Source organism: Sander vitreus, chromosome 21 (genome assembly GCF_031162955.1).
Source record: "Sander vitreus isolate 19-12246 chromosome 21, sanVit1, whole genome shotgun sequence".
Taxonomy (NCBI): domain Eukaryota; kingdom Metazoa; phylum Chordata; class Actinopteri; order Perciformes; family Percidae; genus Sander; species Sander vitreus.
Window position 1 is genome coordinate 6998881 of NC_135875.1, and position 23326 is coordinate 7022206.

Consider the following 23326-nt stretch of genomic DNA (forward strand, 5'->3'; position numbering starts at 1 on the left):
CACTCCCAAGCCAGTGTTTGTAAGACTGTGGGTGTGGCTGGAACTCTTTACGCAGCTCCCTCTGTAAAAAATACTTGAAGGTCAGATTTCAATGAGTGTTCTGCCTGTTTTGGAAGCAGAATGTTAATAAACTTGCATAAGAGTTAGAAAATGAGGCAGCCTCCTGCGGTGACAGACTTATGGAGATGAAACAAAAACAGCTGAGCCATAGTTACAGATTACCAGCTTTCTCTTTTATTGAAAAATATAGCTGTTATTTCAAAGAAAGGAAAGTGAGGAAGGTAAATATATTAATATACTGTAAAACCAGAATAAGGAGTAGTAAAGGAAAACAAGTACATAATTGGCATAACACTACAGCCACTGAATAGAAAAAAAAAAAACATTCAACAGAACTTTGAGCCAGTTGTTTTTCGCAGTGCCACTCAGCAAACCACAGCTGTCAGGGCACCGAAAAACTTTTAAGCAGACTTGGGGCAAAACGTATTTGCAAATTCCTTTAAATGGTTTATTCTGGCCTACTTAGGAGTTTCCTACCGAGAAATACGACAAATGCCAGAAGGTTAAGACAATTACAAGAAAGTATTTCAGCGTAATTTAGTATACTTTCCCATGATTCTCTATTTACCTCTTCCAAATTTACTGGCAAATACAATGTGCTATTTAGTGTTAAAGCCACTAACATTCTTCTGGTTCTCACACCACTACCACATAGTCACACTGCTGATGATAACAAAGATTGTTTACTGTAATTACAGATGGCACAAATTATATTTACATTACTTGATTAAAATGGCAGATAAGGAGTGTTTTTGTTTTTTAAAGTGTCCATTTCTTGGTGATGAACATTAAGGATTGCAGCTGCCCAAACAATCTACAAACCACGTTTTACAATGGATCAATAGAAGTAAAAGACATCTTAAAATTTGGCCCATTTACAAATAATATGAAAGAGCTCTGACTCAAATCATACTGCATATCTAAACATAAGTAAAAAAGAAACAAAATCAAACACCCTGCTAATGTTAGCCAATAAAAATGGTTAGAACATACTTGGCAATTTGCTCCAGATCGCTTTTTCAATTTCAGAAATTGTGCAACCTGTTCATGCAGACATGTTTCCAAAAACATTACAATAACCCGAGGCAGAATGGCACAGCATCCTGATTCTACGTAGACACCCCTGCATCAACGCCACAACAGTAAATTCAAAGCTCTCGTTTGTCAAACCTGGCAATTAGTTTTCTAACTCAAAATAATAATACAAAGGGCAGACATTAATCATGCATACCGGACTAGAGAGTACACCTCTTTCTGCCTTATTTAGAACTGAAACTAACCTGGAGGAGCCTACAGAGTGAGCTTGCATTGTAAAAACCCCAAAAACATAAGAAAGAGAAAAACCTGTCTGTTCCTGACCGTGCTGTTTCTGGAGCAGTTCCAGCTGGTTGGGGGCCAATAATCCAGCAAATGTAATGAGTAGACAGGGTTGATCTAATCATCTGTTACTACTGTGTGATTTGGGTTGTGTAGAGGAGGTGAATAGTATCACTTGTGGGGTCAGTTCAGGAAATATCTGCCACTCTCACTGCCCCGAGACATACCTGACGCCCATCTATTAAGTAGCTGTGCTCTAATAACACTTTGTACATGTTTTTACATCCTTTCTCTGCCCTTAGAGACAAGCTTGAACACATTCTAGAGAGGGGGCATGTGTTTTGGATAGAGCCATAACTATTCATTTTGATATAACCATTTTTCTACTTAATTAACTCCCTTTAAAACTTGTTATGCCTCTCTGCTGACCTACTAATCCTACCAACCTCAGTAATGATGTAGAATGAGAAAATAGAAATATACATAATTAGCCACAATCACCACTTCTGTCCTGTTGTTTGAAAAAGTACAGGACACAGAACACATACAAAAGGCCTTCTTTTTTGACAATTCATTTTTTTGTGTGCAAATTCACTACTAGCAGCGGGTGATTTCCGTGTAAATCGAAGTCATTGTTACTAATACAGCCTTACCATGACAGGAATAGTAGTCTGCTTGAGTCCAATAATTAAGTGCCATGCAGCCAACTTCAATGGTAAGAAGCCAGCTCACTTTGTAGTACCATTAAGACATTTTTATTTTAAGAAATCCAACATATGAGAAAGCCCCCAAATCTAAACTTAAGACCTAGCAGTGTACATTAAGTACGATCCATCCCTTATGAAAACTAATGAGTAAATACCACAGCTTTCTGTGGATTTAAAGAATTAAGAACTTGCCAAAGAGAGACAGCGGCAAAATGATAAACTAGGAAACTTAAATACAACAAGATACTATAGACCAACTTCCCAAAATAAAGTAGAACATAACAGAAATCACCCCTTAAAGTAAGATGTGGACAAAAGCAATAACTACTTTATCTATTTAGTGTCTATGCCAAGATACTGTCATTGGCAAAGTAAGGTCCATGGTCACTCTCACAAAGCTAGCTACAAAGCTATCTGAGTTTCACTTCTTGTCCTTTCCCTCTTCCTTGTTCAGAATCCGTAGTACACATCCAACTCTGATTTGTGATCTTGCATATCCTTCTCCACATCACACAACAAATGTGATATGCATGCAATTGACAGCTTGGGGTACAGTTCTCAAACCTTATGGTCATCCTTTTTAAAAACGAGTATCTTAGGCTTGCAGATTTGTAGCTTCTTATTTAAAAATGGAAAACTCCCCAATAATAATAATAATAATGAGTTCAGAGTTTGATGTTGCAAATTACCGCACGATCAACGAAGCAGTCTGTGAGCCAGTCTGTAAACACTCTGGCATGCACTTAGCTCATATCGCCTTGCTACAGCACAGTGAATAAGGCTTAATTGGTTTTATTTATGATGTTGAACAGTGTACAGAGATTAGATTGATCTACAAGAAGTTTAAAGCAGATGTGGCCCTGCCTCTAATCCTTCCCCTTCCTTTTCCAGCTTGGTCTTCTTCATTAGTGTCCTTCAGGACTGTTCATGGCGTTGATACCAGTATAGTCTACACTCGAATCTCATCATCGTCATCATCCATGAAGGTGAAATCTCTGTCTTCCTCCCCACGTGGTGAACTGTACTTTGCACTGTCCGTGTCGCCGTCGTGGACGTGGTACCGAGGTTTCTCCTCAGTGACTGAGCCGGAGCTGGAGACAGAGCAGCTATCCAGGTCATGGTGGTTGTTCCTGGTGTGTAGCTCCGGGGTGTAGGGATCCACCATGGGCTTTTGCTGGTACATGCTGCGAGGTGGCCTTGCAGGGGCCTGCACCTCCACTTCATCATCATCTATGTGGGGAATGAGGGAGGGTGACGCGCGGCCCTCGCTACCCTTGCCCTCTTCGTAGCCGAGGTCGTCCTCCTCCCAGCCCTTCTTTTCCATCACGCTCAGGATATCCCCGAGCATGGAGGGCCCCAAGTCAATGTGAAAGGACATCATAGACTCTGCGTGCTTCATTCCACCTCCCTTAGGCATGGATGGAGGCAAATCTGCAAGTTCTCCGAAATTACGCTCTTCGAACTCTGCATCTAATGTCGCCATCGCTGTCGCTCCATTTACCGGCTTGCTTTCAATCTCCGACAGCCTCTTCATCGGGCTTGAGGACACGCTCTTCGGCAGTTGGTTGCCTCTGTTAATGTCCTCATCGTTTAGGTAAGGCAGGGATATGGCGTTTTTCACATAGGTGGATGAGCCACCAGAAGGCGCCATCATATTGTAGTCATACTTGTCCCCCCGGTTTACTGACTGAGAGCGCTTGCTGCTTCTGAAGGTGCGGGACAACAGCCCTGGTTTGGGGCCGGGGGAGCTCTGCTTTGTCTCCGGCTCCCTGGGTGGTTCCCCTGATCGAGTGCTAAGAAATGAAGTGTCCCCGAAGGCATCCCCTCCCCTGCCAACGTGCATTGTGTGGCGGAAGTCCCCCAATGGAGCGCTGATCATCTCTGCGGTCAGGTCAGCCCGAGACCGCCGCTTCGACTGGTTGGAGTTGTTCACCAGCTGCTTGAGAATAGGCATGATGGCAGTCTGTTACTTGTAATCCACTGAGAGAAATAAAACTAGGTTCTGTAGGAGTTCAGGAGAGTTCCTTCCAGAATGACTTGGCAATTGTATGAGATGTTGTCAAAGAAAGTATAATTCCAGGTGTTTAATGTGGGCAGCCATTCTGGTCCTCCAGCTCAGGTTTCATCTTACCGTTGGATCAGCCTATGAAGAAGAATAGAGAGCATTAAAACCACATCAGTGTGTTTGTCCTTGGCAGGCAATGTGGAAACATGCAATTAATAACAGCATTTTATTCTGCTGAACATGTAACATACCACTTTGCTTCTCTAAAGAGCTATGCCTAGGCTATTCATTTCGCAACAAAAGTTTCCATACTTAATGCAGATCAGGACAGAGCTTTAAAATGAAGCATCACCTTAGTGGTGCCACACTAACAAAAAACTTTTATATGCAGTCTGTGAGGGTATTATGTAATGGTGAGTAAAAAAAGCTCTCTGGTACAAAGTTCAGTTGTGTTACCTACTTATAATAGCCCCAGTAAAACATTTTTTAGCTCTAACAGGCTGCTGTCACATTCAGTTTTTCAAGTGGCTGCAGTGTCCGCTTTTTTGTTGTGCTTTAGTTCCCATTGAGGCCCCTGACTGTTACATAACCAGCAAGACACAGGATACTGGGAGCCAGAGCAGTTCAAGCTGGCAGGAATAAAGGAATGAAAAAAAAAGTTTCCTCAGCATGGATCGACTTACAGCACAGCTCAGAAAGTCCAGATCTGATACATTTTGTTCTAACCTTCCTATCATCAAGAAATAAAATGTTTCCATCACTAGGCTAGCTCTGTGTGTTTTTCTCCCAGTTTCAGCCTTTGTCTCTTTAGCCTTGAAGGTGACATTTAAGCACCTGCTTCATTTTATATACGCTTGACTTTGTGATTGCCAAGTCATAGATTAATGTTTTTTTTTTTTATGTAAGGAAAGCATGGTGCTCTTGATTTAACGCAGCCCGCTTCATCGTGTGTTTGCACTGATTATCTTTGACTCAATAAGCAGATAATATGGCTAATTTCATAGACCAAACTATCGTCAAGTCACCAGTGACTCAAGCCTTGAAACATGATCTTAAAACAGAATAGAGTGGTGAAGAGGTTTAAACACCCACTTGTGTGCTAGCTACAGTCCACTAGCTCCATGTGTTACTGACATTAACAAGGGTTTCAATTGTTTTAGCCAGACAGCAATCCCATCATTATCAGTGTTTTCAAACTGGAGTTCAAGCCCACGCTCTAGGCCTGTATGCGTATCCCCACAGTGAATGAATGGGGGCTTCACTCAACAATATTCCAAAGGAACGTCACCCATGAAAACATTTGCATCTCTGACAAGAACCCATTCAACTGGAAAGGCAACTGTAACACTGGAGGGAACAGAGGGGGTAAAGAGGGTGATAAAAGCTAGCGCTGTTTTTTTTTGTTTGCTCTTGCCCTCTTTGAAAAGAGAGATCATCCCCAAAGAGAACTGAACTCTACCCACTGCCAAAGGTTTTATCCTCTAAATTCAACAACTTCATTCAAGATTTCTTCTGTAGTTTAGATGTTGTTAATGGCAGAGATGCACGGTCCCCACAACAAAGAAGATTAGGCACAAAAGAAGGCCTAACAAAGAGCAAATGCATTAACAATAGTACTCGAAAAGTGTATTTTCATTCTACTGTAAAAGACATTTGAGTTCAGGTTCGCAATTGGCTTACTGTTACGAAAGCTTTTTAAACAGCAACTAGATTCCAATTTTTATAAGGATTATATTGTAGAGCAAACAAATATGCCCACAAAGTCCTTCTGAGCGAACTCTTAGTGGTTAGAATAATGCTGTATTATCTATTATTAGCTAAACCCTTTAATACGCATGCCTTGTGCAGTAGCCAATTAGTATCTGCTGCACAAAAGGCTGCTAAATGTGTGACTGACCACTCAAGACAACTCATCAACTAATATGTTCCTCCCCGCTGCCCGTACTTTTGTATTTCTCTATGGCAACAACAGCAGAGCACTGGCTACCAAGCAAGCTTCCTGTCTCTTATCCTGCCGGAGACAGCAAGAGAGATTGTGTCCCTTACATGGAGCGATCAGCTCATTCAGATGGATGGATTAGCCCTTCCTGGTGGCCACATGCAGGGCAATAAGACAATCACCCCAGCGCTATAGCTGAAGGAGAATGCCTTTGATGTGCCTTGTCACTCCAAGACATTCAAACTCAGCATAACATAGGTCAGTGGGTGCTCAAATATCAAAAGGTGCAAACCCCACACCTTAATTCATTCTAGGAAATGGCCCATTTAATGTCTATTGGGGCCCCTTGGTGTTTAATGAGGAATAGTTGAAACCCCCCCCCCCCCCCGTATTATTGTGGGCATGACAAAAGATGAATTACTGCCTGCAGGTAGTCCTGTCATATTTAGTTCTAGTCTCAGTACTTTTTAAAAGATGAATCATGAAGAATGGCAGTTATGTGCAATCTACGGTTTCAAAATAACTGTCCAGAGACCATTTTCAAAGTCTAAAAAAGTGCTTTAATGTTCTGCATATAACTTTAACTGTTCTTTCAAATAGAGAGCAAACATTTATATGCATCTTTTTTCTGTTGTTTTGGAAAGTCAATCAATACTTTCTCCAAGTCAATGGTAGGCATTTTACTTTAGTCCATTGTAAATACCATACCTGTTTTTATTGTCTAGATAATACAAAATGCTAAATACTAATCAAATCCATTCTGTTATCTTGGAAGGAAAATCTCCTCCAATGTTTAGATTATTCATTGATATTTGAGCCTAGTTGTTGAGATTCTTACCACTAGAAAGAAATAAAATTTTTGGGCTATTTTTCTTTCATATTTGGACAATTTACGCAATTGTAGAGGGTACTTTCACGGAGAGTGGAATATTATTTTTGTTTGTATGGTTTCCAATCTTCATGTGACAATCTATTATCTCAACCTTTTGGACTGAGTGGACTATTTCACCATTTTACTTTAATGTATCCTCTATTTAGTACTTTTTTGAGGCCGGTGAAGTGGAAAAATTGGAATTAATGTTCTCAATTATTTGTTGCTGAAGTCTTTTTGATTTTGTGAACAGAGAGAATAATATATGACTTGTTCAAAAATAAATGAAAGTGAAAAAGTTATTTCGCTTCAGTGCCTAGACAGAGAAAACAGAGTCAACTTGTTGACCAGGGATTCCAGTCTGGCCTGTATGGCCCATACCACGCATGGTCTCAGTTTAGCTGGGGGGAAAATTCCATTTCAGCTCTCTTTTTACAGGCTCATGGAGCTAAACAGACAAAGTTATTACTAGGTCTATATTACTAGGACATAGCAATTAATATCCACACAAAAACACACACATGCAGCTGAACATGCTAGTGTTAGAGCACTAAATATGCCTAAGGACGTAATAAGTATTATCTTGTTTGTTTTAGTTGAAAATTATTGCCTCAGCCACCGTGCCAGTCAGTGACGAAGCCGTTATGAAACCGAGCACTCAAAGTGCCACATGACTCCCCAGCTCAAACTGAGACAAGTGGTGACAGGGCCATGAATGATTAAGGGCATCTTATGTCGCTGGCAGACTCTGATGCGTGCAGAATGACATCATAACAACCACCATGCTCATCAGCGTTCAGTCTCACTCTTGTAATCCCGTGGATCACAGGCGCCATACAGTCCTCAGCTATCCCGTGCCACTTTCTCTCCTTCCACCCGATGAACAGGGAAAAGAGGCTTTGGCTGCTTATCTAATCACAGCTCAACTGTCAAGTTAAAGCAACAGACACACTGACTGCAACAGTTTCTGGTTTTATTTCTGACTGCGTTTATATTTTTAGAAAGAGAGTCAATCATTTATTCACAAGGTGGAAGCCTCCATGGGACCCCAACTATTGTCTGGCAATTTACTTTGATATTTATCGAATGTAAAAAGGGGAATTTAATTAAGATATTTTTCCTACTGGGAAAGCATATAGTAAAAAAAGGTGAGCCTATGTACAGGGTTACCCAAAAATGTTACCAATACCAAAATAATCAATTCAGATGAAGTCAGTAAGTTGTACAACATGCAGGGATGTTTCCATTTCCAATTCAGGCATTTCATTCGTTAGTGAAACACTAAAGCTTCTCGCAAAAACTTTAGTGTTCACTATTTGATTTAAAATACTGCATTTCTACAAAAAAAACTCCAGCTTAGTCTAGCTTTAAGTCATCAGTTATACATTTTTTGCATATAGGCCGTATCTGAGCAGTAAGTAAACCTCTGCTTGGACCCTGAATCTGCTCCATTGTTCAGTCCTATTGTCAGCAACATTGATATGCAAATTAATATGCAAGCCAGCCAACACTATCTATGACATTGCTAATCAATTAATCAATGGAGCTGCATAAGAATGGCAAGTTCTTAACTCTGACAAAGAAGGTCGGAAAACTTCATTTGCAGCTACTTTGTGAGGTCTATAACCTCCAGCCCAAACATTGGATTCCCAAGGGGGGGGGGGGAGGAGGCTGACAGTGTCAGTGAAATGACAACATGAACAAAGCCTGTCCATCAGTAGCATCAGTGGTATACACATGAGTGGTATATATGATAAATGGCAAAAAATATCTTGAACAGACACAGACAAAAGAATGTGAATGTTAAGAAAGAGAAGGTGCAAGGACATACCACCATTTCACAGCCCATTTCACACAGGTGTAACTCTATCTATATGAAGTATGATCCCACAGTAAACGGATCCAACGCATGTTAAACACACCTGGAGCGCTCTGTACTTACGTAATGTAATTCAACACTCCCACAGTATGGAATTTCTGAGAAGAAACAGGAGCCATTCACAGTAAAGGTTTTTCCTCCTCCTGTACTGACCTGACCTGACCAGAGACAAATTCAGATGAAAAATACTCTAAACACATAGCTGGAAAAACTGAATACTTTTAACTAATGTCCATTTGGTTCTAATGTCCCATAAGAGTCAATGTGACTTGTTTTGTGTTGCTAGTTAATTCATAATTGAAGTTAATAAAAAATAGTGCATGTTGAGTACTTTTAGTGTTTGCATAACTGGTTCTTTAATAGTTAAAGAGGAGGGGAAAAAAAACATGAAATTAGAAATTTGCATAAAATAAACTGACCTTGGAAATCCTAAATCCACTTACTAGCTTCTTCCAGCACCTAACCACAACTCACAGTCCTCCTCACCGGAGTATATCATCATTTATCAATTATTTATAGAATGCTTTATGAAATACCGCTGAGGAAGATGCAAGTTGTGATTGAAAGCTCGAGACAATGTCTTGAGTTATGATTTTTTTTTCCTCAAATTTATAACAAAAAAGCCTTTATGCTTTATGTGGCAGAAATGCATTAAAACATGCTTATTAGACTTTAAGGATTCTAGGAATGGTTCTGGTGAGAAAGCTTGAATGCAAACAAAACGTTATTTGAATAAAATGAAAACTCCTGAGGTGCCGTCCTGCACCTATATTTCATATACGGTGGAGAGATAGTCTCTTCACTCAGAGAACCTGTTTCATTGCAGCAGTAAACAAGGAAGTAGCTACTCTAGTATCGATTCATGGCCATTTTAAGACGAGGGCAGAACATTTCTCTTTGTTTAATATCATTAAAAGTAAAGTTAGACTTTCACGTTGGGGGGGGGGGTCACGGAAGGCTTGTATCATGTGGACGCACCGACAGTTTTGTTGTCATCACTTAGAATTCCTCATGGGGATGGTAGAAACTACGTACTATAGCTTTAAAGTAACCTGGGGCCCATTTCAGGAAGGAGGTAGTAACTCTGAGTCCAACCCTGAACTCTGAGTTGATTTCCCCTGAGATGGGAAACTGAGTTTTTGGTTCCAGAACAGCTGATTTGAGTTGGTTCAATTAAGTAGGTTGACTCAGAGTTAAGCGTGTGCACCACCATTATAAAAAGGCAGCATGAATGGAGCCATGATACTACGATTCACCATGGTAACAACCACAAACAAACTGGTCGTCGGAAATACTCATGCGCACACACAGCGAGTTTGAACATGTATTTCGTTTAAAAAAGCAACACAGCGGCTGCTGCAAAAGAGAGAGAAAATTGCTGCTAGAGTAAATGCGGAAGTTCCAATATAGTGTATTAATATCATATTTAATCGTAAGTATAATTAGGCCTGTCGCGATAGTCAATAAATCTATTGATCATTTTTCCGGCCGCGATAATCAATCTCTCTCTCTCTCTCTCTCTCTCTCTCTCTCTCTCTCTCTCTAAGAGACTAGATGACCACTCTCGGTTCCTTAGCGTAACGAGAAGTGAACCCTCTTGTCAGTCGCATGGTCTTTGTGTGGGGGGAGGCGGGATTCCTGTCAGAGAGAGACAGACAGACAGAGAAAACGCTAGTTGAGAGTTGGAGCAGGGTTTCCCGCAGCACTTTGCAGTTAAGGCGCCGTCAAAAAGTATATGAGCGATATCCGCCGTGTTACTCAGCGTCCTGTTTTCTCCCTTTCATTCCAAAGCACACAGTTGACAACCTGCAGGTGGAGACAGGCTCGGACATACACGCCGCTGTGGACTTGTCAGTCTCGCAAGTTTCAGGAAAGTGGCTGCATGTGTCCGACAATGCACAGAACATTAACCGGTACAAGCCTACAGCTGTCCGCGGATACGGAGTGCGGAAAGTGTGTCAGAGGCTCCCAGACGGTGAACTGAGACTCCGTTACCTGCTTGTCGGTCAACGGTTAATGATCGGTTATTTAATTTCATTGTGCTTTCTTTGGAAGGCTGGCTGCCAGAAATCGCCACTTACTAGCTAATTAATTAGCCTGAAGTAAACGATAGCTATCAGTAAACAGAAGTGACGTGGTGGCTGGCGTCTGGTGTGCGCCAGTGTTTGTGTATGTGTATGTGTGTGTGTGTGTGGGTGTGTGTGGGTGTGTATGTGTGTGTGTGTGGGTGTCGGCCCCTCCCCGCGAAGCTCCGACCTGCAGACAGCAGAGGAGCAGAAGAAAGTAGCTGCACCTTCGCCAAAATGAAGACAGAAAAACAGAACTATTTTGATACAAACATTTACTCTCCATGTGGCAGATAGCCACATAGATATAGATATAATGTATTAATTATATATTATTTAAATTTAATATTTAGGGTTTAATAAATAATTGTTAAATGTAGTACAGAGTCTGTAGTCTATCGCACAAACACTCGACGAATGCTGCAAACATTTGACAGCCAGTACGAATTGAATCACAAACGGCAATTCCACAACTACAACAGCGTGAAAGACGACATACTAAAAGAGATCAAAGACATATTGTAGATATTTAAAATGTCTTCCAGTTCCAGTGTTAAATATTCTTTAGAAATAAAAGTTCAATGATCTTTGAAAAGGTGTACATGCATTATTATGCCATTATCATTATATTAGATGAAGATGGTCTCAGAATGACAATATTATCGTTTATCGCAATCATTTCTGGGACAATTTATCGTCCAGCAAAATTTGTTATCGTGACAGGCAAGTATAATAATACTGGTGAAATGGTATTAAACCTATAATGGATTTCATTTCGGTGCAATCCTGCGGGCGAAAAAATAGACCTACTAATCCCATTCTGAGGCTGCAGCACCATCATTAACAGAATTATAATTCATAATCTTTTATTTCAAAGGGTTTACATCATTCACCTGCAATACTGTGGGACTCCTTTTTAATGGCTCTTACTGGTTTGTGTCCAGGGAACACTACAAAAACGTTTAAAACACGTTTCAGAGCGAGTCACTCTCTTCTGACGGCATCACCAATGTTGTAAAGAAAACTGCCGTTTGGAAAAAAAACTTAATGTGACACAAATATTCTGCTGGGATGTAAGAGCATGTCCACGATGGGTGACGTTAGTGATATGAGGACGGATAAGGTTATGTAGGCTACATAACTGATAGACTGGGAAGAAACACAATACCGCTCAAATAGGTAGGCTAGTATCTAGAAATGAAAATGCATCTATAGTCAATATCATCTCCCGACATGTGTTTAACTCCCCGCAGTAAAACAGCTTCTTCATCAATGGGATCGTCAACAAAAGGAAATGCCATGTTTTGAGAAAAAAAAAAAAAAAAGTTTTATAGTCTGCCTAACACAGTTAATAAACCAACCCTGATTTTTTTATTAAATGCAGATAACAAACTGCGCTAAAATGCGCCTGATACAGACTGAATGAATGAGGAAATGAAAGAGTGCTGTGTCAGAGGGAGGAGACAGAGAAACTGGAGGTTTCTTGAAGAAAACCTGCTCCCGACCAGGTTAGGTTCACAGACTCAGTTACCATAGTAACTGACTCTGAGGTTAAGTTACCTCTCTTTCTGAAACGGGCTGGAGTTACCCCTCTCTCTCAGGTTTGATTAACCTCCCTTTCTGAGGTTCCCTCATTTCAGGGATAACAAACTCAGAGTTTTCACTGAACCTGCTTTCAGAAACATGTTGGACTTGAGGTCAGATGTTGAAGTGTTCTGATCACCCTGAAATGATGACTGATGACTTTTTTTTTCTTTTTTTTTTGCAGAAGACAAAAAAAGACTTATTTGCAAGATAGTGAACACTAATCTTGTTCATGTATAAAAAATAAATAAAAAAAAAAGCTTTGGGAGACAAGTTCAAACAGCTGGCCAAGGGAAATGTACCTATATCAGCCAGACAGTTGCCCAAGTACCAGGCCTAAATGCCCTCTGTGTGTTTGTAAACTGTAGCGCGTCAGCCTCCAGGGCCCCAATGCTGCACCGGCAGAAACAAAACCACGGGAGGATTAAGGGCAGCGTGTTTGACGTGAGCAAATAAAACCAGCATGCCTGAGCCGGTCCTCTGCTCTGTGTGACAGGAGATCAGGACAGCAAACTCTACACCTCCGTCCACCCAAAAGAACACAAACAAACCGACCTCCTGCTTGCTCACCAGCCAGCCCTATTCTGTCTGACTCCAAAATCCATCTTCTATCGCTTATGGTGTGTTGCACAAGCTCCTGGTATGACCCTGGCACACCCGGTAACACACTCATCACGTGACTAGGGCGATCTTTTTTTAATCTTTTCAAATCCTCATATTCAGAAGCAGAGGACAGGCTTCCAAATGATTTCTCTCCGTTTCCAGTCAAGCTGGCCTTTTATCAAGCTGTTACTCTTGCACAGTTGGACAAAGTGTTTGGTCAGATACTGGGTGGGCTGCCATGCTGTGCTCCAGCCAGAGAGGAAAAAGAAGAAGAACCTTGGCTAAAAACCAAACCGATATGAAAATGTTTCTTGATTATATAATAAGCCATTGCCCGAAACAAAATCAACTGAGAGTTTGTTTTGGGAAAAAATGCCACTCCTCTCCATGTATGAATAATATCCTGAATAAAACTGTGGAGGACCACAACCTTAACCATGTAAAGCAACAATACTGCAGGGATAAAAAAAAAAGGAAAGGCACAGATGGAGGCACTGAAGAGAAACACACTCTCAAAGGGGCGGGGGAGGGTGTCACTATTGGATTCACTCAGTCATGCCAGCACAGTGACAGACGTTCTTTCTCCGTGTCCCGAATGAAATGTACCCAAAACCTCATTATGCCTACAGTGGAGGGATTGTACGTACTGTGTGTGTGAGTGTGTGCATGTGAAAGTACATGTCTAATTAATCCCTAAAATCTGCCCCATCAGTCTCTGACAAATAGACAGCATTCATGCCTGGTACCAGAGTACAGGATCTTAGCCAAGTGGTTGAATTAACCGCCCAAAATGCTGGACGACAAAACAAAGCAGAATTTCTAAAGAGGATTGTGCTAAAAAGACAGAGGGGGAAAACAAAATGCGCTGTTACAGCAGGGATGTTGAAGTCACATTTGGCTTGCACTATAGTTAATAAGTTCAAATAGTTTACTGGCAATATTGGCTGCTATTTTTCCAAAGGACGGTCAAAGGCAAATTGCTCAGAATGAGACCGTTGGGAAATAAGATATGCCAAATCACCAAAAAGATAAGTCGATGCCAGTTTGACATTCTTCAGACTCTACAAAAACAGAACACATACAACCACACACACACACACACACACACATACAACCACACACACACACACACACACACACACACACAAACTTTGGTGAAATCAGCAGGAGGCTTCTTAGTGTGACTGGAAGATAAGTGACAAGACAAGTTTTTATATGCAGCCCCCCCCTACTGAAGTCAAACACACAAACCAGTTATAATGGCCTCAGGCACCAAGCCCTGACTGACAACATGAGTTAATAAACCCCCATCGTGTTAACTTTAATGACACCAATGGCAAACAACAAAACACTTGCTGACAAAAGAGAACACGCGGGCCCACAAACATGGCCACTTCAACCTGATAATAGCAATTCACAACAGCAGTTGACAAGCTGAAAAACCCCAGAACGGGACAGAGACTGGAACTCATGCTATTGTACACGTTGTTAACCTAATAGCACCCTTGCTTGATTTACCTCCATCCACTGTGATTTGGTTAGTGCTGAGTGTGAGGAGGCCATACTTCCTCTGTGTGTGTGTGTGTGTGTGTGTGTGTGTGTGTGTGTGTGTGTGTGTGTGTGTGTGTGTCTCTGTTTCTCTCCTTTCTCTCTCTCTCTCTCCGGGAGTGTCCAGCTAAGCACACAAGGACTGATTACATTTCAGCAGCTCGGCTCACTGAGACAGATTTGATCTGTGTGCATGCTATAATCTAATATGGACTAAATATGTGCACGGCAGCTAAATTCATGTCATTGAAGCCAAATAAGCTGTAAGAGTAATGACACAATTAGTCAATTAATCATTTTGATAATCAAGTACATGGTTGAAAAAAAGAAAAAAATATCAAACATTCTCTGTTTTCAGGTTGTTAAATGTAAGAAATTGAATTCACGTGAATAACCACAACTTAACATCACATAACATGGCTGCTTTGAAACCTGCAGATCTGTTGGCCAGATGATAATAGGGCCAAATTCTGAGAGCTGTTGGAAATCACCACGTGAACATGTCAGGAAAGTCTTTAAGATATCGTTGGTGTCATCTTACCGCAATCCATCTTTTTCTTTTATTTGGTTTTCTTAAAGATAGCTTTCACATCTGGCACATCTGGCATGCTACTTTGATTTGGCAATCAAGCAACAACTTGGTTTTCCTAGAAACATGTGTCTGCAAGCATACAGTTTTCATTAGTGAAGCACATACAGATGGCCTGTTGTGGCTGTGTTTACATGCATAGGAACTGCGTGTGTGTGTGTGTTGAACACTAAGTTTAAAGTCCATCAAAGGACCCCGCTCGAACTGAAATCAAAAACAAACCAACACACACACCCTGTTGATACCCAAATAGCAGACAACATGTCTCTGTAACTGAGGAACCAGCTATGTCACACAAAGTACAATAGGGGAGAAAGAAAACAAAAAACAAAGCAGTAGTACAGAGGAAGACGAGAACCAAACCCTTTTGGCACACCCAAACCACACGCATGTACCGATAAAAGGAAAGGTGACCCAAATGAATGACACCCACTATTGACGGTGATTCACAAATGATTTAATACAAAGAGACAAAAGGCCTTTGGCGCTTATCTATCCAGGTATTGTAACCTTCTACCACAGTCCATTCACAGCACTGGACTGCTGACCCAAAATGTCCTGGCAGGAAGATGTTATGAGTCTTTATTAATAAGGAGACCAGCAATTCTCACAGAATCATCAGACAGACAACCATGACAACAGCCGGCAATAGTTCACGTAAAACTTTCCCATTTCCTGAATTAGTTTCCCAGCATGAATTTGTCAGCCAGTGACCGCAGTTACGCCAACAGCCATCCTTTGTCTTTTCAGTACGCCTGAGAGAGAAACCACCTGTTTCTATTTCCATACAGAGCTGAGAACAATGAGGGCTCACTGGACTGTAAACAGACTAAAGCCTGGACCACAATGGCCAGTTGCACAGTCATGTGTGTTTTCAATATATGACCGGCCAGTCATAGTCAAGACAATATATTGCATCAACCATGGCCCTGCTGCTAAAAGCAATATTGTGCCGGCAGAGGCGGGAAAGCTAATGCAATCATACGTGGTTAATGTTTAACTGAGTATTCATAGAAGCAAGAATTAGTGCTGCTACAGACGACAGAGCTGATGGAGTAGTAACTGCAGTTGAATGTTGGATTTTAAAAGAAATGTACAACGAAAGGCAGGTCAACTGAGTTTCTTATCAGACACAATTCAGCGGATAAACCTGTTATAATCAACTGCTGGGTTATTGTCAATTTTAACCAGTATGTGCAACCAAATATTTTCTAATGAATTGAATGGCATGGGGAGATGACAATGTATGCTGCTCATGAGGTTCATGCTCAGTTTCAAGGTTTTAAAAGATAGCACCTTGTCATGTTAAAGGAAAACGATGTTATTTGTCAACCTGGGTTATATTTTTGTCCATTATGACTATTGGTAAAGATAACATTTTATTAGATGGGGTCTTTAAGAACTACTCTGTTAATAACAACTTCAATCAGGGCAAAGAGTTCAAGATTCCTACAGCTTTCCAAAAAAAAAAAAACTTCATTTAACAGAAACACTTTTCTCGGAATGACTAAACTATACACCGAAAGTAGTAGACTCTTTAAAAAGCTGTAGGAGGCTTGTGATCCTTCTGAACCATTCAAAGTTTTTGGGTTACCTAAATCTCTACAATGGAGGTGACGAGGAGGCTACATCATTAGGACCAACAAAGAAATGTGCACAAATGGATAAATAAGATCCAGGTTATAATTTCCTTTAATCAGAGCCACTGTTATTAGCACCCACAAGTCAAAATCGAAACAAAGCAATGACACATATTCCAAAATATGTTTGTAATAACATAGGATTCCTGAGGATGTGAGTTGGACAGGTGTGCCAGCTGATGATGATGTTTTTCAGAGGAAACTTTTGCAATGTGGGAACAACCCACCAAGCAGGCTAGTTAGCTTCACTGGCCTTTATCTCAGACATGATAATTAACCAAACTGGTTTTGCGCTTTAAACAATGCAGTTCAAAGACATCCAAACAATGACAGGTGCTGGAGTACATTTCAGTGCTACAGGTGAGTGACGACGATGTGCTATAAACATAAAGAAAATATTTGAATTATGTTATTTTAAAGCATGGAATTAGAAGTTGGGGCGTCAAACTGTCAAAGGTGTTTTCAAGAATGGAGTGAGCTGACTTTAATGTGGAGTGTACGCCACACAGGTAATAATTCTTGTTGAACTGGTTATTTTCCTTTACAATGGTTACGTTACACTGACAGTAACCAAAACAGGCAAAGATCTGAGTGATTGAGTGACTGGTGCATGGTTGTTTTGCGCAAAGGAAAAAGAGAAAGTGGCCCCTTTTCTTGGGAACAGCCGTGATATATTGTTGTTAAATGGGATGGTAAAGGGCACGTGGCGTCACTAAGGTTTCTCTCTGAGTAACAGGGGTATAGCCTTGTGCCGAACAGTGAATGTTGATGCATTTTCAGGGTGTGTGGCACAAAACCCCTGAGGCACGGTTTTGACCTCTTTAACTATTTAACATACAAATTGTGTAGTTCCATAAACATTTGAAAATATCATTTGAAATACATCTACACAAAATAAAATAGAACATGACTTTCTAGAGAACAATAATCTACTTAAAGCGTAACTCTCGCCAAAATGCAACCTAGAGTCTTTTTGTGAATGTACCCGAGTCACCTTTCATTTAAAAAGCATATTTAGGACAGAAACGCCACTTTTAAGATTGACCGTATTCTCGTTTTTCAGTCAAATGGCCTTTTGAATGGGAGTGCTAGGGGCACTGCTATGATAGCATCAAAATCACTATTTTTAAAACGCTAAGAAGGCTCGACACAACATGAAACTTTATCACCAGGGTCTCTACACATGAACTCCAGCATTGAGAACATTGTTTGCGTACACAGAGTTTACTAAAAAGAAAGGTTTTGAACAACTCACGTTAGCAGTTGTTGTTTACGCTATCCGCCATCTTGTCAGTCAAAAAGTGTCGAATGCGAATGAATGGACTCCATAGGAGGAAATGTCATTCTTATATGAGGCTCCTTTTTCAACTACAAGGTCAATATTGTGTTTCACTAACGACAAAACAAGACATTATCCGTGCATTTATATGGAACTAAGCTTTAGGAGCTTTCCATCTTTACTCTCCTCCCTGTTACGTTGCATTCGGAGATCGACTATTTTTGACTGGCTAGATGGACGGCGACCGGAAAAACCAACAGCTATAGTGAGTTGTTAAAACCTTTTTTAGTAAACTCTGTGTACACAAACAATGTTCTCAATGCTGGAGTTCATGTGTAGAGCCCCTGGTGATAAAGTTTCATGTTGTGTCGAGCCTTCTTAGTATTTTAAAAATAGTGATTTTGATGCTAGCATAGCAGTGCCCCTAGCACTCCCATTCAAAAGGCCATTTGACCGAAAACGAGAATACAGTCAATCTTAAAAGTGACGCTTCCATCCTAAATATGCTTTTAAATGAAAGTTTGACTCGGGTACATTCACAAAAAGACCCTAGGTTGCATTTTGGCGAGAGTTACGCTTTAAGGCATTGGTACACTAAATCAGTTCCCTATCAAGGAGTCACAAGACAAATCTGTGGGGTCGGAAGTGGATTAACAGGATAGACAGCTAAAGGGCAAAAACATATTTCTGCTGGACCAGTTTATATTTGTTTTTTTAGGTTTTCCTTAAAAAAAAATTTGGTGAATTACTGGATAATTTCACCTCTAAAAATGTTTTCAAATGAAACAGAAAAAGAAGTCACTCTTTGGTTGACCTGGTCATGAATCTTATAGACATACAACTGGAAACAAAGGGTTTGGACACAAGCCACAAAGGTTGTAAACCACAGAACTACATTATGACTAAAAAGCTCATTCTTTTCACAGGGAACCTCTGTCTTACGAGAATGATCTGGTTAATGTGTTTCTCTTGATTAAAGTTCAAAGTCAATTATATTCTGCGAAACGCCTGAAGACTTTGCATTACATTGGATTCTGCTCCCATATAAAGTATTTTCAAAGATTAACCCTCAGCATGATTTCTCTTCAAAGTTCAAAGACCTCGCTGCTTTCTTTGCAGGTCGGGTGAATCCTGTAATTGTCTGAGACAAAACAACTCCCCTCGGGGAGTTCAACATAAGCCTCAATGCTTTCCAGTATCAACAGCTGAAAAAATGACACATCCGTCACCTCTGAAGTGATTAATACTTCACAGAAACTGAGAGGCCTCCACAGCTTCAGAGGTCTGGAGTGCATTACTGAAACTCTTCCAATAATGTAATCATATTTCAACAAGTGATATTTTCTACATATTACAGCTGCCATTTTGAATTTGACTCAGAGTTTATCTATTTATAGTGACAACTTAAACGTGACCTTTTGCTCTCAGCAAAATGTCCATCTTTGTGCTGTTTATAAAGACGCAGTAATTATTTCTGTCAAACTATTAAAAAAATGCTAACAATAATTCTTAAAAGTTTTATTTCCCTCTCCCGAACTATAGGACCTTTTGCGCAGCCCATGTTATTGCAACAGAGCCATGCAGAAGACCAAATGTCAAGACATTCTCCCATCATTCCCTGTTGGCCTCCTATGGAGCATGAGATATAAGCGGGTGGATTACCGAGGCCGCAACCAATTTACATAGCCATTTCCTGAGGCATGGGAAGCAACAAGAACATGCAATATACTGTAGGTTATAACATCTGACTCCATTTAACTAATTTTCATTTCTTTTCTCATATAAAAGAAAAGCAAAACGTTTATACACCATACATTAAACCTACACATAATATTGAATCCAGACAAATAAAACTACTCAGTGTTGATTCACAAGGAAATTAGGTACCCTCCACTTTAACAAACTGCTTGTGAAACTGCCTGAAGTTAGTGTTTTCTGGAGTGCAAACGAGTCTAACTGCCTCTACCCAACCCCCACCCCTGCACTCCCTCTTTCAAGTATAAAACTGTAATGACCTCAGCACAGTCAGAGTCGGGCAGGTAGCCAGTTTCCTCACTACGCAGCAGCAGTATCCTCCAGAGTTAACTGAAATAGCCTCCATTGCAGGAAAAGCAGTCTGAGATGACACACACACACTCCCCTCCCCTCTGACTCTGCAGCGCACACAATAGATCTTGATGGAGCGATATCTGCCTGGCAGCTGTGGAGAAGTCATACAAGGAGCTGAAAGGCCTGGAGTGTGTGTGATAATGCAACATTTTAGTCACTGGAAAAGACACAGACAAGCAAGAGGACACTTGGAAAAGTGGTGCTGCTGGCGTGATGGTGATCAGGCCGAGTCTGACCTTGGCCTAAATCTCTCCAGTTTCCTCATTTCTCTTTTATCACAGAGCTACCAGTACAGTGTTGGGTAAATGATTCATCAAGCAAAGTGACAAATACTGACTGACCTCAGGGCTGCTAGGGTGTGGTTACGTGTTTGTGTACGCGAGTGTAGGAGGGGGGTCAGAGGGCAACAGTCGTACAAAGACGACACCAAAGCCAAGCCCATTAGTTGATATGTCCTCCTGCTTTTGTCCAGACTGGCGGTTTAACAAGAACGAAGGGTTGATTACTGACGATGAGCAAGGAATAATTAAAGTGAAAGTTATAAAACGGATCTGCAGACTTTATGGTCAGTGTAGTTAAAGTTGAGCACACACTATACGGCTTGATTAGAGCATGATGAACGAGGCTGGGCAGGTATACAGCCACGGTAGCAATTCTAGAGTAAATTACTCAGTTCATTGGGCTTGATGACCATGAGAGGCAAGTGCCAGGTCTGTAAACACAAACAGGAACAACTCACTAATGATGTAGGAAAGTGGACAAATTTGGGAGTGAGGGATGAGGTGAAAGTAGCTAGGCAGTTTGTTGCACTCTTAGTAGATTCCCAGAGAGTAGCACAGTATTAATGTTACGTAACTCTCAGTGAAGAATACTGATGTTTTAAGTCCATCTGCCAACTCTAATTTAAACCACATCCTGTAGCTGGAAATAGTTATTTGGGACCCTTTCAGACTCAGCAACCTAGTTCCCACTTTTAGGCATCTACAAAATCAATAATGAAGTTGTTAGTGATTCTATTAGTATTGTAATTTGTGTGTTCAGAGGTCTGTGGACCCTTGGGGACTCCTAATGGGGATCTGTGTAATAGTTTTCTAGTAATAGTAAAAATAGGAGGAATAAAAACTCCTTTCATCAGCTTATTTGTTATTATTGTGGTGTTGGCCTTGCCTCTAAAACAGATAATTATGTAATTTCATAAACAATTATACAAAGCAGGATTTCTTGCAAAATGGGTGAATCTAACGCTTCTATTTAAGGAGATCCCATGACATAAAAAAGTTTGAGGAGCTAAACTGAATGCATGGTTAAAAACTATTTTCCCTAAATGTAGCAAAGTTTCTCCAGTGACAGATTAAAAAGATGCAGATCCAGATGAAGCAAGCCAAGAATACCTGCGTATTCTGAAACAAACAAGTATATTGTAGAGCACTTTTTGACCCAAAAAAATAAACTCAAGGGGCGACTTTCATAATGTTATGGTTTGCTTTTTACTTTCCAGTCTTTACCAGGCGGATGGAGGACACAGAGGACGCCAGAGGGCTCATTGTTGTCACTCCATATGGGACAGCCAGGCTCGATGGGACAGGCTCTATGCGACTGCAAGGCGCTGATTGATCAAAGGCAGGTTTCACATTCAAATGAGATGCAGATTTCACACTGTTGGCTTTACTTCAACCTACGTCCGTAATTTACCCCACAGAATAATCTGAATATTATATTAAGACATACCGACTACAGCCGAATGATTACTAAAAGTCGTAATTTGCATAACTACCCGATATAAGTGTAATACAACGCAGCTAGCTAGGTCACTAAACCATTAAACAATAACATGAAGAAAGGTTACCTTTCTCTACGGTCCGAGCAATGGCGAAGTTTAGGTTATATTCCACTGGGCTTTCCGCAAACTCAGGAAAGCTGAAAGAGAAGCTTCCTTGTCAATGCAAAGTCAGTTTAGTTTCCTAGGCAGGAGAAGCAGGAGAGTTACGACAGGACAGTTCCCTTGTTGGAGCTCGAATGTCCGTTTAGTTTGCATGTGTGTGGCGCACAAAGCGCCCCCGCCCCTCCTCCTCCTCCTCCTCCTCCTCCTCCTCTCATGTGCCGGAGAGCACCACCTCTTGCTGCGGTTTAAAGGGACAGAAGCCCATTCATCCACAACACATAACAATGGACGGAACTTCAACTTGGTGGGGCTCCCAAGCCAGTAGTAATAGTTAGACTTTTTTGCAAAATGCGCATTTTCACTTTTTTAAGATAGCTAGATAACAAGATCGATACCCCTTACTGTAGCTAGCTCAGCTTAGTTTAAAGATTGGAAACAGGGAAACCGCTCACCTGGCTCTGTCCAAATGACACAAAATCTGCCTACCAGCACCTGAAAGCTCACATATTAACACATTATCCTATCTCCTGTTGCAGTTGCCAGGCAACCAGCCAGCCGATACTCCTAGCTATGGCATAGTATACTTGTTATGACTTTTTTCTTGACTTTGTCATGACATGTATGATTTCTGTATGACATAATGCTATGACTTTTTATGGCATACTTTACTATGACCTTTTTTCGACACACTATGCTACGACTTTTATAAAACATTTCGACATACTATACTGTGAATTTTATAAAATAAAATCGACATACCACAATATACTATGACCTTTTTCAACATACTATAATATGACTTTCCTTTGTCTTTTTTCGACATAATATACTTTTTTTGACATACTATGCCTTTTATAAAAAAGTTCAGCATACTTTACTATGACCATTTTTTGACACAATGACTTGTTTATTACTTTTTCAGACATACTATACTATGACTTTTTATCGACATACTATATTATGACTTCATGACATACAATACTATGACTTCTTTGACTTTTTCAACATACTATACTATGACTTGTTTGTGACTTTTATCAACATAATATACTATGACTTCATGACATACAATACTATGATATTTTTCGACATACTATACTATGACTTTTTTTATTACATTCTATACTATGACTTTTTTATGACTTTTTTCGACATACTATACTATGACTTCATGACGTACAATACTATGACTTTTTTATGACATACTATAGTTTTACCTTTTTATGACATACTATACTTTGACTTTCA

General features: G+C 40.5%; 1 protein-coding gene across 2 annotated transcripts; it reads right to left on the reverse strand.

Moving 5' to 3' along the window:
• Nucleotides 1–211: 211 nt before the first annotated feature.
• On the reverse strand, nt 212–22230 carry cdc42ep4b (CDC42 effector protein (Rho GTPase binding) 4b). 2 transcript variants are annotated; one of them, XM_078278885.1, is made up of 2 exons: nt 22043–22230; nt 212–4227 (listed from the first exon to the last, which is right to left on the reverse strand). In XM_078278885.1, exon 2 carries the CDS (start codon nt 4036–4038, stop codon nt 3034–3036), a length of 1005 nt encoding a protein of 334 aa, XP_078135011.1. In that variant the 5' UTR covers nt 4039–4227; nt 22043–22230; the 3' UTR covers nt 212–3033. The 2 variants fall into 2 exon arrangements, with proteins under 2 accessions (XP_078135011.1, XP_078135012.1); XM_078278886.1 differs by lacking the exon at nt 22043–22230 and adding an exon at nt 8842–8862.
• Nucleotides 22231–23326: the final 1096 nt, after the last annotated feature.